The sequence below is a fragment of the Podarcis tiliguerta genome (assembly GCF_965153285.1).
Source record: "Podarcis tiliguerta genome assembly, chromosome: 1".
Lineage (NCBI taxonomy): Eukaryota > Metazoa > Chordata > Lepidosauria > Squamata > Lacertidae > Podarcis > Podarcis tiliguerta.
In genome coordinates this window covers 68,440,243-68,456,183 of record NC_139534.1, presented here as the reverse complement: position 1 = coordinate 68,456,183, position 15,941 = coordinate 68,440,243, and the positions used below count along the sequence as shown (strand labels likewise).

The window sequence follows — 15,941 nt, the reverse complement described above, 5'->3', positions numbered from 1 at the left end:
TGAGTACCCAAGACCATCACCCAAGATCATCACCCATTTGTAACTCTCTCAATGCTTGTTTCATCTCTTTACTTAACACAGAAGGTCTGGGATGTTGTTGGAGAAGGACAGATGGGTAGTACCATATTTACAGGAGCAGATACCCTTAGCAATACTTTTCAGGTTGTTGGTTTTTTCAGAGGCATGATTTTGACATGGGCAGTGATGTGTTCATACCTCATCACACACACAGTATAACCATCCTTCCTAATTGTGGGCACTGTTTGATAAAGCCATAAAAAGGCAGAGTTACTGTAAACACTTTTCCAGCCATAATTCAAAATATATTAAAATATTAGCAAAGTACTGCTTAAATCAGGAATAGCCAATGTGATGCGCTCTAGATTTTGTTGGGACTGCAGCTTCCCTCATACCTTACCAGCATGGCCAGTGGCCAGGGATGATGGGAGCTGCAGTCCCCAAAACACGCAAAAGACCCCTGGATTGAATGAAAAGGTGTTACAGCACTATAAAACGAAGAGTAAAAATATTTGTAGTCGTGTGTCATTCCTACTTAAACACTTCCAATTCAAAGTGAATGTGGAAAGACTTTTTTAAAAATTCATGGGCAGTAATGGGTAAACACAAATGCCATATTTTTCGCTCTATAAGACGCACCAGACCACAAGACGCACCTAGTTTTTGGAGGAGGAAAACAAGAAAAAAAATATTCTGAATCTCAGAAGCCAGAACAGCAAGAGGAATCGCTGCGCAGTGAAAGCAGCAATCCCTCTTGCTGTTCTGGCTTCTGGGATAGCTGCGCAGCCTGCATTCGCTCCATAAGACGCACACACATTTCCCATTACTTTTTAGGAGGGAAAAAGTGAGTCTTAAAGGGCAAATAATACGGTAGATAAGCACTTGGTGGTAAATCAGGGTGGAGAGACTGCGGCCCTCCAAGTGTTTCTGGACTGCAATACAAGAATCACAGTCCAACATCATCTACTGTTGGAAATTGTAGTCCATCCATATCTGTAGGGCCATCACTGTGCTAAATAAATAATTATTTAATAAATTATCACCTGAAATTAATATAATTTTTAATTGCTGCTCAGGGGAGCTGAACCATCTCCACCTATAGCAGCTACATCATGCTTCCCGGTGTGGAGTGAACACAGCAGGATGAACATAGAGAAAATGTGTGATATCCCTAATTAGTATGGAAATGCAATTGCAATTCTGTTTGTAGAAGAGAGCAATGATTTATTCACTCCTAGGAACCACCTGTTTGGAAACAGTCAATGTTTACATAGTTCAATCCTCTGTTTCCAGTAGTAAAAGCATTTTTTCTGCCTATATGCTGTTCAGGATGTTCATTTCAGTGTGCTCAATTTGTCTCTGGTTTTGGAAGTGCTAATACTTATAGATTTGGTTCTTGGATCTGGTCCTAAACGTTATGTAGGATTACAACACATGCTTCAGCAGAGCCAGTTAATATTACAAAATCTCTTTCCACAAACTGCCATTGTAATGTGTTAAGCTCTAAGCCTTCTAAGGTTCAGGTTAAGTACTAAGGGAACTAATGAGCACCGGGTTTTAAGTTCTGTACCTTTGTGGGAATTTGACAGCTTACACAACCATTGGCTTTGATAGAATTGTAAATTCATACCTTCTTCTGAGAGAAGGCTGATAGGGAGATTGTTCTTAGGCATACAGTTTCTTGAAAATGTAATCTACAGTTTTGTTTTCTAAGTGCTTTTTAAGTATCCTATCTTTCCACACCACTTTCATTTTAGGAAATGCCAGCTCTTTAGTTGATGAATTTGTAGCGAACAACATGTCACTCTCTGCTAATTGCTTGGAAGATGATTTAATCAACATTGCTTTTGAAGTTTGCAACACTAAAGAAACAGGTATGTTTCATGCTTTTCTAGATCTTATTCCGATGAGCAGTTGGGTGTGTAGAGTCAGTGAAAGTTTGTACATTTATTTGTAACCTTTCAATAAAACTTATCCAGCCTTTCCTTATAATGTTTGCAATGTAAAATCTATGAAAATCACTGCTTCATCCCTGCCCCCCCTGCTTTTTAAATAACAGAAGGTGTACCTGCATATGCTTTTATAAAGTATTTGGAGGATATGACTGGGCATAGCCTTGAGAATGGTAAACTGCTCACGCTCTACAACATGCTGGACCCGAAAAGGCAAAATGTTCTTGTTGACAGAGAAACATTTCATGAAACTATGAAAGAATGGATAGCCATATGCTGTCAAGATTGGTAAGTGAAAGTCCATTTTACTCTTCTCTGCTTTCCCATTGGCTTTAATTGAGATATAATTTGATATAATTTCTAGAATGCAGAAGCAGTGGCAACAAGGCTTCTATTTCTTGTACTCTGTTCTTCATTCTTGGTCTCTGACCGCTTTGGAGCAAAGCTGGAAGCCTGCATAGTCTACAGTAATGGGACCAGAAGTAGAATGGTAAAGCTATTGCTCATTACGTTGTCTCCCACTGCCCAAACCCCTTTATGCACACACCTTAAGTAGTGGAGCTACATGTTATGAAGCACATGGGTTACTTAAGATTCTCTTAAGATTTACTTTTAAACTGCAGTTACAAATGTACAGGATAATGTATTTGCATTGTAATTGTAATATGGGGGCAGAAAAATTGCAGAGGAGAATTGCTGAAGAGCACATCTGGTTCCTCAAAAACGCCATGGTTCTGGCTAGTTTTCCTAAGATGGCTTTCTTCCAACTGGGCTCTGACTCCAGAATAAGTCTTAACTGTAAGGGAAAATAGCCTGGGATGGTGGCGGAGGGGGATGTTTGTATTTGAGAAAGTGGAAACTGATAAAAGAACTGTTGAGCACTGCCTCCCTGCCTACAAGTTCTTTCCCGCAAATCACCTCAGTCTCTACTTACAGGTTAATCAGCAGGTGCGTTTTTGGGAAACTGTTTTATAAGATATGGGTTCTGCTATGTTATTTATTTCCTTTATTGTCTTTTTCTTTAGTATAGGTGTTTTTAAAAAAAATCTATTAAGGACACATTTTGCTTATGAAAGACACACATGGAGAGGGAGACAATAGGGGTTGGATGGTGTATAGTACAACCAGTGCTTTTTTTGCACCTGGAGCTTAGTTCTGGCACCCCTCAGGTGGGTGCCATTGCCATTATAAGAGAACCTCTTTTTCTAGAAAAAATAGCACTGAGTACAACTCTGAGGTAGAATTCTTTGATTCTGTTTTGTTCCCTGCTGTTGACTTTCAGACTCATGTACTGTATGATTCCCAAGCACTCAGGTATGAAAGATTGAATTGATTGTTGCCTAAGGAGACAAACAGAGGAGTAATTTTATAGATAACATGGGTATTCTGTCTCTCCATATGTTACCTCTCTGTTCTGCTGGATATAAATAAGGATGAAGCTGAAGCCCAATGTTCTCCTCTTAATTTTTTGACTTCACTATTAAGGTGACTGGGAAATGCATCCCTAATATAGTGCTGACAACTAAAACTGGAAATTCTTACTGTCAATTTCTGCTTAGCCTTTATCTCTAGCTACTTGTGGAGAAGATCTCAAGCACTTAGAGACAGTTTGAAGTGCAATCCCTAGATCATTGTTAATACAAATAAGATTTTGGTCAAATTATTACTTCACAATATTTTATCACATTAATTCTATGTGAATTCTATAGCTTAAGCTTAATATAATGAAGTTGTTTGCATAAATTCAGTAAAAGAATTTTGCAAATTCTTGAAAAATCAACCTTACCGTTACCAAATGTCTTCAGACGGTTTCAGAACAGCTTTTTTTTTTTTTAACTTAGCATTTCAGAAACAGAAGTTGACAAGTTCACTACTACCACTAACAGAAATTTGCATTGCAATGGTGAGTAGGTGGATGGCTTACTTCTCCAGTCATGCATTATTCTTCACAGATGTGGGTGCTATTTCTTTTAAAAGCAGAATCAATCTTGACTTCTTTCACTGACTACTATGGATGCAGTGTTTGTGACAGGTCCTGTGGTACCTCGGGTTACAGACGCTTCAGGTTACAGACGCTTCAGGTTACAGACTCAGCTAACCCAGAAATAGTACCTCGGATTAAGAACTTTGCTTCAGGATGAGAACAGAAATCGCGTGGTGGCGGTGCAGCGGCAGCAGGAGGCCCCATTAGCTAAAGTGGTAACTCAGGTTAAGAACAGTTTTGAGTTAAGAACGGACCTCCAGAACAAATTAAGTTGTTAACCTGAGGTATCACTGTATCTGGAACTGGCCTTGTGGGCTGTCCTGGGAATTTTTTTATCAAATTATCCAGAAGAAGCTAAAAGCCTATGCTTAATAAAGGACAATTGCCACTACTACTGTCATTAACTTGAAGGGCATTACCCAGCACAATTTTGGTCTAGTGAATGTGGATAGAATGGGGGTGTGGTGGACAGAATGTTGAATGTAGATCTGGATTAAGTTTCTCACTAGAGGATTGTTGTGAGGTTAAAATGGGATAACATCAAAGTGCACCTTTTGTTTTTATGTGATGATTGTATTAGATTTTTATGTAAAGAAAATTAGATATGCTCAAGCTCAGCTTCCTCAAGTATGCCTAACACTTGCTTTATGGCCAACATCTACACATTCATTTTATGTGCCTACTTCTCACAGGTTTGTGTTACAGTGTTCCCAAAACCTAGCTTGAAACAACCAATGTCGCCAACACACGGTCGATACGTATTGCAAAACAACATTTAATACAACACCCTTTTCCCCCTTGAACAGATATGATGTCCTTCTTATCTGATGAAGATGCTGACATATATGAAGGAAGACCTGGAGATTCTGAAATGGACATTTCCAAGTAATGTTTATGAATATGAAAGTTGAAGGAATTCAGCTGTGTACATTGTGTGGTGTTGCTGTTTACATTGGGTTTTTTTTGGGGGGGGGTTGGCCAATGATAGCACTCTGGTCAGGATCAGCTGGTTTACCACTCTAAACAGTGAAATGCTGGGCAATTTACTGAGGATGTTACAGAGACAGAGTATTAGATCCTGCAGGGAGGTTGAGTCATAGCCAATCTGAACCTCACTAGTGAATTATATGCCCATGACAGTAGGTCAATATTCACCCACGGATTTTTCTCAGTGCGCTCTGTAGCAAAAACCTAGGATATTATCTGTGGTATGCGTTGGGTGCATGATGTATTGAGACAGCTCCATGGTTGCCATGGCTGCCAGAAAGTCCTGAAGTGGCTCACATGGGGCAGCATCAACATAGATATTGATGACCCTCAAAACTAATGTCCTAGGATTCTCCAACATTACCCCTCCACCATCTCAGTTAGGGAAGTTATAGGGCTGCAAGGCAGATGGTACTCCAACTAGAACCCTGTTCTGTGTCTGGCTCCCAGCACCAAGTACAAACTATCACACCCAGGTCCCAGATGGTCTGGCCTTCTGGTGAGAATGATGGGATTCTTATGGATCACTGCCATGCTCCCTCCCTATCCCTCCAACCTTGACTGGCATGGCACTGAATAACCAGGCATGCAAAGCTAGGTAAAGTCAGCCCTACCTCCCCAGGTCTCTGTAACACACCAGATTGGGCACCTCACCCATGATCTAATAATGGATGAGAATTGTTTTATTAGACTGACCTGGCATTAAGTAATACTGGATGGGAGGGCAGGCCAGCATGCTACCCAAGTCTCTGTTGGGGGAAGGCTGAGCAAGGCAACAGGTGTCAAGCATCTACTCCCTACTTTTCTATGACAATATTGCCTATTCCCTGTTCCATTCCTCCCACACCCCAGGACCTTAGCGATAGCTGCTTCCTGAATCTTCCTCACCTTCTGTCTGTGCTAAAGGCACAATATGCTGTTGCTGGTTTTTTCCTCTGCCCCAAGGCCACTGTTCAACATCAGTGGGAGAGCTCAGTATCATATTACCACCCACCGAGCATCCTGCGTATGTACCCTCTAATGGTTTCCATGTTCTCACCAGATTGCCATTTCCCAGTAGTCTATCTCTCACCAAGAGGCTGGGATAGGCACATACACATCTGACAAGTTTTTTTCCTGGCTCTTGCCCAGGAATCAATCCAATCAGTAATCAAACATTTTGCAGGGTTAATGCAAAGGCTTGGACAAGCAAGTATTAGCATGATTATTCCTCAGGTTCTGTTCATGTCATCCCAGCTAGGATGGGCACACTGGATCAGGGTGGGTGGATATTAAGTACACATTAGATTAGCACTTAATGACTTGTAAACCTGCCAAAGGTTATAAACTGAGGAAAATGTGTCCTAATACTGAAGGCCTACATTTTAATTTATTAAGGGCTTTCGACTTAAACAGCAGCATTGAAGACTTAAAATACATGAATCAGAAAATGACTGCGCAATTACTGGGAATGCAGAAAGTAATGGAGTTGTCTGAGGAATCCTATCTGCAATTGACAGATGATATTGTAGAGCTGAGAGACAGACTGGCAAGGTATTATTTTCTAAGTGTGTGTGTATATATACTCTCTCCTTTTCTCATTTTTGGAAGCACTGTTTGAAAGCATGTTATAATGACTGCGTTGCCAGTGTACAAAAAGGTCAACTCACAGATCCAATTTCTTGAGTGAATCACTTTAAGAGAAGTACAGTATTTAGATAGATTGGTGGGTGAGTAAGAAACAGGACCAACCTGACATAGCCTGTTCTTCTGATGTAGTTTAAAAGCCAACAAGGCTAGCCATTTTCCAAAGCAGTGCCTTTTCTGACTTTATAAGTAGGCAGTATTAATGTTCTATTTAGTTTACAACCTGTTCCTATGCATGTTTAATGGGAGGTTTCTCTGAGTAGGTTCTGTGGGACTTTCCAGGCAAGTGACCACATTGGGAATTTTGTAAAGATGCTGTGGGGTGTGTAGCATAATACCAAATGGATGCTTTGGGAGTAAGGCATAATGGCTGCCACATCTAAAGGAGCAAAAAAATAAAAAAGAACACAACCACAAAATGCTGCAGCCATGCCCCTCTCCCATTATCCCTTCCTCAGTAATAGAAAAATACACCTGTATCAGCTGCCACTGTGCTTGATCACAGAGAGAAGTTATTTTCACTTCTCCTCTGTTCAGAACAGATGTGAGGCTGGGTGTCCAATCCTGGCATCCAATGAAATGTGGGCATGTTTGAAGGGCATTCAGAACAGTAGAGACTGAGCTAGTGAAAACAGGAACTGAGTGGGAACCTTATTGTGGCTTTTTGAAGCAATGTTTACCAAGACCTTCTGTGGGTGCTATACTGGTGGGACAAGCCTGATGTAACTTGTTGGTTCATCTTTTTTTTTTTTACTGCTTATGTGCCTTGTCCTGCTTAAGAGCTTTGTAAAGACTGTACTGAAATGTATATAACCTTTTTTTTAAAGCATGCAGAAGCCTTTAGAACACTACAAATACATATGGCGTGAACTTGAAGACACCAAGAATAAAATGGCAAGCTTGCATGAAGAGAATGGTGTGATCCGTAAAAGTGTCACAAGTCTGGTATTTAACAGCTCATTTTTTACTGAGGTTGCTGCTTTGAGAGAGATAATGAATTCATTAGTAGTTGGCATTTTGACCCTAATATGTTCAGAACTTTATTTTATTTTTAAATGGTCTTGCCAATAATCTGAACATCATCAAGTATAAATTCAAAAAGCGCTATTTTTCAAACTCATGCATTGTTCACATGCACTTTGATCCTGATATCTGGAATGAGTGAAATGACTATGGGTTTGAATGTAGGGTGCTTCAAATGATTTGATGGTAATCTGGCCTTTTACCCACTGTCCATGAGCATCCATGTATTGGTGTTTTTATGGGTACTTTATTGTGCTTGAGAGCCAAGGCTTAAGAAACCAGATTGCAGAAAGGCCTCTGGACAAGCACAAGACCCTTACCATATAATTTATGGTGCCTTGAAACCCAGAAGCCAGCCATTGTGAGTGGCATTTTGAGCCCTTTACACTTGAGGCCAAGTGTTGTTCACTCTGGCTTACCCATCGTGCTTATACAACCACCAGACTAGCTGCCGGGGGCTACAGGGGCAGCTTCTACTGTGGATAAAGTAGATGGGTCCAGACCCTTGCTTCAAAGCCACCAAGAGGGCAAATCTTAATACAGTGCCCAGCAAATTGTAGCATGCAGCTGCAAGACATCACTATTGCGGGTGGAGTGTGTGTGTCCTATGCTTCAGTGTGTACACACAGCCTGTGTAGCACTTTAATATACCTCTCACACACTCATGAAAACAGGGATTTTCTAATGAAACCAGTGGTAATAACAAAAGGGCTCTCTTTACTCAACCAGCCCTGTCCATGATTGGCTACATTGTCATTTTTCCAGCCTTAAATTCAATAGTGCAGACAGACCCATCCATTCCTTACCTCCACATAAGCTTTGTGTAAGCAAATGTTCAATAAGTAGTTTGTCTGGAAGGGCCCTGAGTCTCCCCACCCCCTAATGCGTTTTCATGCACTTCCTCATTTCTTAAAACAGAAAGAAAGTGTGAAGTCCCTTGGTATAAAACTTGTTTCGCTAGAGGAGGTAAGTGCAAGGTTTCTATTTATTAATAAAACAGCTTTATGAAGATACATATCTTAATGAAAAACCTTGGCTATGTGGAGGTCTTTTTTCCCCTTCTTATAATAGCAACAAAATTTGCCCATGGGGCATATGTACAAAGCTCCTTGCATCGAGTCAGACAAATGGTCCATCTAGCTTGCCATTGTCTGTACTGACTGGTAGCAGCTCTCCAGGTTTCTGACAGAGGTCTTTCACTGGGAGATGCCAGGGATTGAAGCAGAAACTCTGCCACTAATCTACGACCCTTCTGAAGAAACATCTAATATTAAAAGGGGGGGGGGGGACTAGAGTGAGGACTACAATTTTGTTTATTCAGTATGCTTTAATCTTATTTCAAACATTTCTTTTACCTGGTGTTTGATTTTTATCAACATATTGCATTTGTCTTGTTGGATCAAGATCTCATATGTTTTGAAGACTACTCACATCTTCAATTCCTTTCAGTTGGTGATTACACTGCTAGTGAGTTTACCACCTAGGGGGAAAAAACTGGTTGGCCTGAAGAGATTATTTTAACCATGCTGCTGATTTAAGTGTTTCTTTTTCAGATGCCTTCTTTGTAAATTCTTTAGTCTGCAGCTGAATGAAATTTAATCTGCCATAAATAAACAGCACTTCTAGAGTATGCAGTATAACATGAACCATCTCATGGGGGATTGCAACTGAATTCTCTGTTAGAAACAATACTGTATATCCATTTACACGTGTCTGCATCCTTTGTATTGTGAAGAATATACAAATTAACATATAATCCTTTTAGTAATTTGCACTAATCTATCTCTTTGGCATTAGAATGCAAAAGGCCAGGAGGAAAGAAATACTTCTGTGTTTGAAGCATTATTGTTTCTGCGTTCAAGGGAACACTTTAAGAACTTTTTACAGGAAATAGTCTCTCAGAAGGATAGCATGTTTCAAGCCCTGATGGAAGAAATTGTAAGTAGTTCTATTACTGAATGTTTAATCTGGTGTTTCATATGTGTAGACTGTCAAGCAGTAAAAATGTTCAAACTCCCACCTCCTCTGCCTAACTAGGCTCAAACGTTTAATCTCTTATTCACCTCTTTTCTTAAAGGGCAGACTAATAAAGGGATTACTAAATATAGAACAGGCTTCCTCAAACTCGGCCCTCCAGATGTTTTGATACTACAGTTCACATCATCCCTGCCCACTGGTCCTGCTAGCTAGGGATTATGGGAGTTGTAGGCCAAAAACATCTGGAGGGCCAAGTTTGAGGAAGCCTGATATAGAATGTGTGTATGTCACAGTGCACTTCTGGGTAGGAGTTTATTGTAGGATTGGTGTTTTTTATGGACGTAGGTTTTTCACAGCATTCACTCAACATCATTGACATCAAAATGTCTGTTTATTCACTCTTCCTGCCCTTTAATCTGGATTTACACTTCCTATGGAAAATCTTGTTACCAAGAATCTATTTGCAATATCCGAACAAACTATTTGCAGTATGAAGCGCCATCTGGAAGCAACCACGGTGATGTCTGTATTGAATCAAGATTTGCCTTGAATGTAAAGCAAACAAATACATTATACCTTTGTACAAAAATAATAAATGTGAACTAGATAATGTGTCAGAAGAGGGCAGTATTCAATTATACAATCAGAGTAGAAGCTAGTTAAGTAAAAGATATGTGCCTTTTTTGTTATTTTCTAAGACTTTAACCTTATAGGATTGTAAAGTCTAATTTTATGACCTGTAGTTCTGATTAAACCTAGGCTGCACTTGGTCTTACAGTTATTCATGAGTCTTGTTACAGCTGATAAATTATAATCACAGGACTAAGGACTCTGTGATATGTTTCAACACCTGAAAGCATCTTTTGTTCTGTAGTTTTCTCCTGTCAAACATCTATATCCTTATCTTTCTAGGAGCTGAAACAGAAAATGGATCACTCGCTAGTAACTGTATTACAGACATTGGCCAACTTATGCCCATTCATTGAAACTTGGAACAAAGTCCTAAAAAGATTAGAAACATTTCTGGAAGGGCCACAACTTTGGATGAAATCACCTTGGTATGTTTTATTTTTCCTTAAATCGAGAGGCAGCAATCTTAAGCATACTTAACTTGGAAGTAAATCCTTCTGACATTAAATGGACTTGCTTCAGGGTAACATAGATGAGCCTTGGCTGCCAGATTTTGTACAGGAGCAAACAATGACATAATCAACAAGAGTTCAGCTGCAAAGTGAAAAAAACATTTTTGAGGCCAAATTGTGAGTGGGATGTCTGTCGTGAGCTGACTGTAAATTGTCTTTTTGTGTTGGAAAATCCAATTGTGTGACTCCACCCAAAATGAAGTATAGGGGCGGGGGAATCCGTAAATCTCTCATGTTAATCTCCACTCCCTCTTTGATTGTCAAAGCTTGAACTTTTGTTCTGTCCTAGATAAGTGTCTAGTAGACAACCAGATGTCACCTAGTAGACAGTTTTTAGAAGGCAAGTGGCAGGAGGCAGTGGTGGATGCCAAGGATAATATCACTTGGGTGTGCCACAAGGTTGCCAAAATTGCTCAGGTGGGGATTTGTAGGGTTGCTGTTGTTGGCATCTGTCTGTCTCGAGGTACAATGGAGTACATTAGCAGCACCAAAGTGACCTCCCTGGGATGCAAGTCTGAGCAGTGTGTTTGGAGGTCCCCTCTGGAATGGTAAAATCTGGGACATTTGAAAGGCACAGGAACTAAGCTTCCTTCAGAACCAGAAGAGCACCTCAGGATGATTTGCAAGGCAGTGGCGGGGGGGGGGGGCACAGGGCTAAAGTTAACTAAAAAGAATCCCTGAATGAGGGCAAGATTGGTAATTCTCTTGGGGGGTTGTGGGACTTAAGGTAAGAAAATCATCCTGGAAGCTGTAAAAAGGGAGGGTCATCAGAAGTAGTTAGGGTTTCATCCATTTAATCCTAGCAAGAAGTAGTTCCTCCTGAATTCAGTGGGGCTTCCTGCTAGGTAAGCAGTTAGGATTGCAGTCCTAGTTGTTCATTTTGAACAGGAAGTCACATATTTACATTATATTGCATTTATAGAACATAAAAAATAAATGAGAAAACTATACCTAATATAAGTTAGCCTGAGTGGGAGCCAGAGGGTTTCGGGTGGTTGTTTTTTTTAGTGTTTGAAGGCTATGATTTAGCCAAAATGGCATTTAACTCACTCCAGTTTCTCTAAGGCTTAGATAAATGTCAGCTATTTATAACTCCTAAATTTCAAAATAAAACATAATACTGTTTTAAAGATTTCAAGGCACATCTTTATAATACTTTGCTTAGTGGTGTTTGTTTCTTTTTTTAAAAAAAGAATTTAACCTTTTGGTACCTAACAAAAATAGGAAGGGGAAAGGACACTAACAATAGTGAAAAGATAAATTCTGCCATCCGGGAACATCTAATCTCATGTATACATTTCACTTTCTTTAGTGGGATTGTGTTATTATCTGTGTTATGGTTTAGTTAGTGTTTAGAGAGCCTTGCATCTTTGTTTAGCGCTGGGCAAAATAAAATGGGAAAGTGAATCCTTGTTCTAAATATAACCAGGAGGCGAGTTAATAAATCAAGGTTGAATGGAGTGCACAGCCCACAGTATGAAAAGGCCATGTTTTTAAATGAGGAATTCCTTCTGTGCAAAGAATATTCTTGTGCCCATTGGAATTCCCACAGCACTAAGACAAAGGCAACTCTCTTGGCTGGAAAACATAATGGCAATATTGGTTCAGAAGCCAATGGTATCTCAACTGAATATGGGCAGCTGTATATTTAATAAAATATACATAAGCAAACAACAACAACAAAAATACTAATCTTTATTGCCCCCCCCCCTTTATTTTATAGCCTTAATGTTGAACTTCATGAGGAGGAGGAATTGGGTGAAACAAATGAACAACTGGAACAAAGCACACTTGAAGCAGAGTTTCAAGCTTCCACAAACTATATGATGAATTGTGACAGTTGCTGCTTTGAGAGAGCGAACATCAGAACTTCCGAAGAGTACCATGGAGCCAATCTAAGCAAAAAAGCTTTGCAAAATGTAAATGAAATCACTTTCAGCAGCCAAACGTTAACACAAACTCCAGAAAAAGACCAAATATTGGTACAATGTCAGACCTGGAAAAAATTGTTAGGAGGGAAAAAATGGTGGAATCCAGTAGGAAGGCTGGAAGCCATTTTGGAAATTTCTAAGACACTGGCAAATGACAAGAATACTGTGTTAGATGAAAAAAAAGAGTCATGTAAAGAGGAACATAAAATTCAGCCAGAACAAAAGAAGGGAAACCTAGTTGCAGCTATAAAACTGAAAGAACTGGTTCTTAGAATTCCCAAAGATCTCTGTGAGGGTGTATCAGAAAGCAACGTGACAATTCTATACGCCCAACAGATGATAAAAGCACTTCAGCTGTGGATTTCTGAAAGGGAAGGAAACTTTCTGTTTCAGGAAAACTCAAAAGAAACAAAGGAGAATTTTCAAATGGACAAAAGGATGCCAAACTTCACTCAGGTAGTGTATGGAAAGCAAAACTTAATATAATTTGAAGCTCAATGAGCATTATAATAGCTCATTTCGGTTGCCTTCATAGGAAGATTTCCCTGCTTCAGTGCACTTTATTATCCAAGCTTCAGTTAACAAGCAGCATGCATACTGTACTCATTTATCCCATTTAAGATTTTTAAAATCTGTACCCATAGACTATCTATAATAGCTAAACAATTTTATTAAAATAGGTGACCACATGAGGGTCCTGAAGCTATTTTGAGCACATAGAAGCCAAAGCGCCAAAGTGTGGGGATAATATCCAGTGTTAATCAGAGTAGACCTGCTACTACTACTAATAATAATACTTTCATTATTTATACCCCCAACGTTTGAGAGCCAAAACACATTCACATATGAGCACAGCTTCATGGGAGAGAGCTGGATAGCTCAGTTGGTTACAGCATGGTGCTGATAATGCCAAGGTTGCAGGTTTGATCCCGGGACAACTGCATATTCCTGTATTATAGGGAGTTGGACTAGATGATCCTCAGGGTCCCCTCCAAATCTACAATTCTATGATCAATAGGAGTTCAGAAGGTTGTGGGAGAGAGGGACCAAAAAGGTCATGTGCGTTGTGTGAAGACATCCCCACCACATCTCTAATGGGAACAACACAGTGATTTGACCTTGCTGTGTTTTAAGCTGCTCATGTGAACATACAGTTTACTTCTTTTCAGACACTATATGAAAAGGGGAAACAGGGAGCAAGCTGAAGCATGCCCAGCCTCCTCACATTAATTATAAGGTCTGAAATAGCCTTCATATGTATGTTGTAGGTGTAGAGAGCACTGTCTACACATTTAAGAGTTCTCTGCAGGGTTTGGGCAGGAAGGGGTTGATGGAGCCCAAAGGATTTGTTTAAACTTCCTTCATTGTCCATGGTAAAGCATGCCAGTTGGAGATTACTCAGGAGGGCTGCACAGAGCTAATGCTTGGAAGATGGCACCAACAGGCCTCTTGCAGATTAATATTACAGACATTTTGGATAGGGAGCATTTCTTTTTCATGGTTTTGGTTGGGCTTCTTTTCATAGTGTTTTCATATGTTTTCTCACCTCTACAGGGATAATGCAGCTTTTAATATTCAGAACTAAAATATTGTGTTTATTCAGTCTGCAGAACCAACAAAGTGTGAGGACTTCAATCACAGCAGTGACAGCATAACATTTGTTGGCATGAAAAATGAGCTACCCCATTGTTTTTCAATGGCTCATCAATGTTCAGCACATCAAGAAGACAACAATAAAATGAGTGGTAGGAGAAAACATTCCCTAGAAAACGCTAAACAGAGTGTTGTTTCCTCTCTCCCACTATGCAATTTGGATAATAAACCTGGAAGTGTGCTATGAAATTGACTTTAAGTATTCAGCAAACATTGTATCCTATATACCAAACAGAAATAAATGACATTCCTCCTTAGGGTTCCTCCAGACCCGCTATTCAGCATTCGTCTTGATGTGCTTGCTCAGAGCTTAAGTGTTAGTCTATGTCTTTACTGAGCATTCATTCTGATTTGCTTATGCAATAGATATACAACAATGAGCATCCGTCCTGATACGTTTGCAGTTTGGTTACACATCTTCCCATTGGTAATTTGTTCTTCCCAGACTTTTCAGTGTATGTCCCTGTCACTTTCCTAACTGCAAAAAGGGGATTTATTGTGCTAGGGTGGCAGAGCATTTCAATCCTCTTTAATTGCACCAACCTATATTTCCAATTTGTTCCTGAATCCCTCCTGCAAAATAGTGACATTTGCCCCATTAATTTTTTTTGCCAGCAGCACACAGTTAAGACTGTCACTCAGTTTCATTTTTTTCTCCTGCCAACCAGACGATCTCACCCTCTCATTACTTTAACTGAAGTCATTATGTTTTAATTTACCCATCCCAACAACTCAAGTATTTGCCACTGGACTTGTGGGCAACTGCCAGCTTCCTATCCTCCCCACCTTTAAAAGTCTATCAGATATAGAGGATTCAAAGTTGCAGTTTTTGTTAGCAAATTTATTTGTATGCAGCATCTCCATGAGCATCATTCCTGATTATTTAAATTTCAGTTGTTGAGTAGGAAGATAAGTTAAACTGTTGCTAGGTATAATCAGACTGAATTGCCTGGAGTTGTTCTGATGGGTTATGGTTGCCAGGCTATTGTTGCCTGAGATAGAGAAAAACATATGCCACATCCATACGCTTGAATGAGGATGTTCAAGGCAAGGATGGCACTGTTTCTGCAAAGTTTCATTTTTTCCCTAGCATTTATTGTGTGGTTCAACTGTATCATTTTAATAAGTATCTAATAGTACTTCTCTGTTCTCTTTGTACGAGCAGATGAGAAATACTCTGAAATGGAAAAACCTGCATTGGTAATGAAAAACAGAAAACCCAGCAAGGTAAGAAAATGAGATTATAAGAACCTTTGGTATTTTATATTTGAAATTAAGCTATATTCATGTAGGCAAATATTCATGTAGGAGTTGTTTCCTCTAATGGAACAACCTGCATTTCCAGGCAAACTGAGGTTACAGCATCATACCTCATTCATTTCCTGGTGTAGTGGTTTTTAATATATCTTAGAGCATTTATTGGTATTGATAGTGAACAGGTATTCATTCATTCCTAGACTGAAACTAATTTCTCCAAAGCAATAACAACTATATTCATGACTTTCGTAGTGGGATCTTGAACTACATCATGATCAGCAAGCAGGTCTAGCTCTAGTAAGTAGAGGCTGCCTGGCAACTCTATTGTGCTCTGTGGGTAAAGCTGGGTACAGATGGAATAAACTGGAATAAACTAACAGATTCTCCAAGC

General features: G+C 39.7%; 1 protein-coding gene across 11 annotated transcripts in view; it reads left to right on the top strand.

The window, feature by feature from the left end:
• IRAG1 (inositol 1,4,5-triphosphate receptor associated 1) overlaps positions 1-15,941 on the top strand; it is a 106,658-nt gene that overhangs the window by 20,745 nt on the left and 69,972 nt on the right. For 9 of the 11 annotated variants that reach the window (XM_083456523.1, XM_083456521.1, XM_083456530.1 and 6 more), the window contains exons 3-14: positions 1,776-1,892; positions 2,078-2,258; positions 3,812-3,873; positions 4,761-4,839; positions 6,319-6,474; positions 7,395-7,512; positions 8,509-8,556; positions 9,388-9,528; positions 10,480-10,625; positions 12,433-13,096; positions 14,244-14,385; positions 15,456-15,520. In XM_083456523.1, the coding sequence (XP_083312649.1) occupies positions 1,776-1,892; positions 2,078-2,258; positions 3,812-3,873; positions 4,761-4,839; positions 6,319-6,474; positions 7,395-7,512; positions 8,509-8,556; positions 9,388-9,528; positions 10,480-10,625; positions 12,433-13,096; positions 14,244-14,385; positions 15,456-15,520 (1,919 nt within the window). The remainder of the gene's footprint in view (positions 1-1,775; positions 1,893-2,077; positions 2,259-3,811; positions 3,874-4,760; positions 4,840-6,318; positions 6,475-7,394; positions 7,513-8,508; positions 8,557-9,387; positions 9,529-10,479; positions 10,626-12,432; positions 13,097-14,243; positions 14,386-15,455; positions 15,521-15,941) is intronic. The other 2 variants (XM_083456527.1, XM_083456522.1) reach the window with 1 other exon arrangement.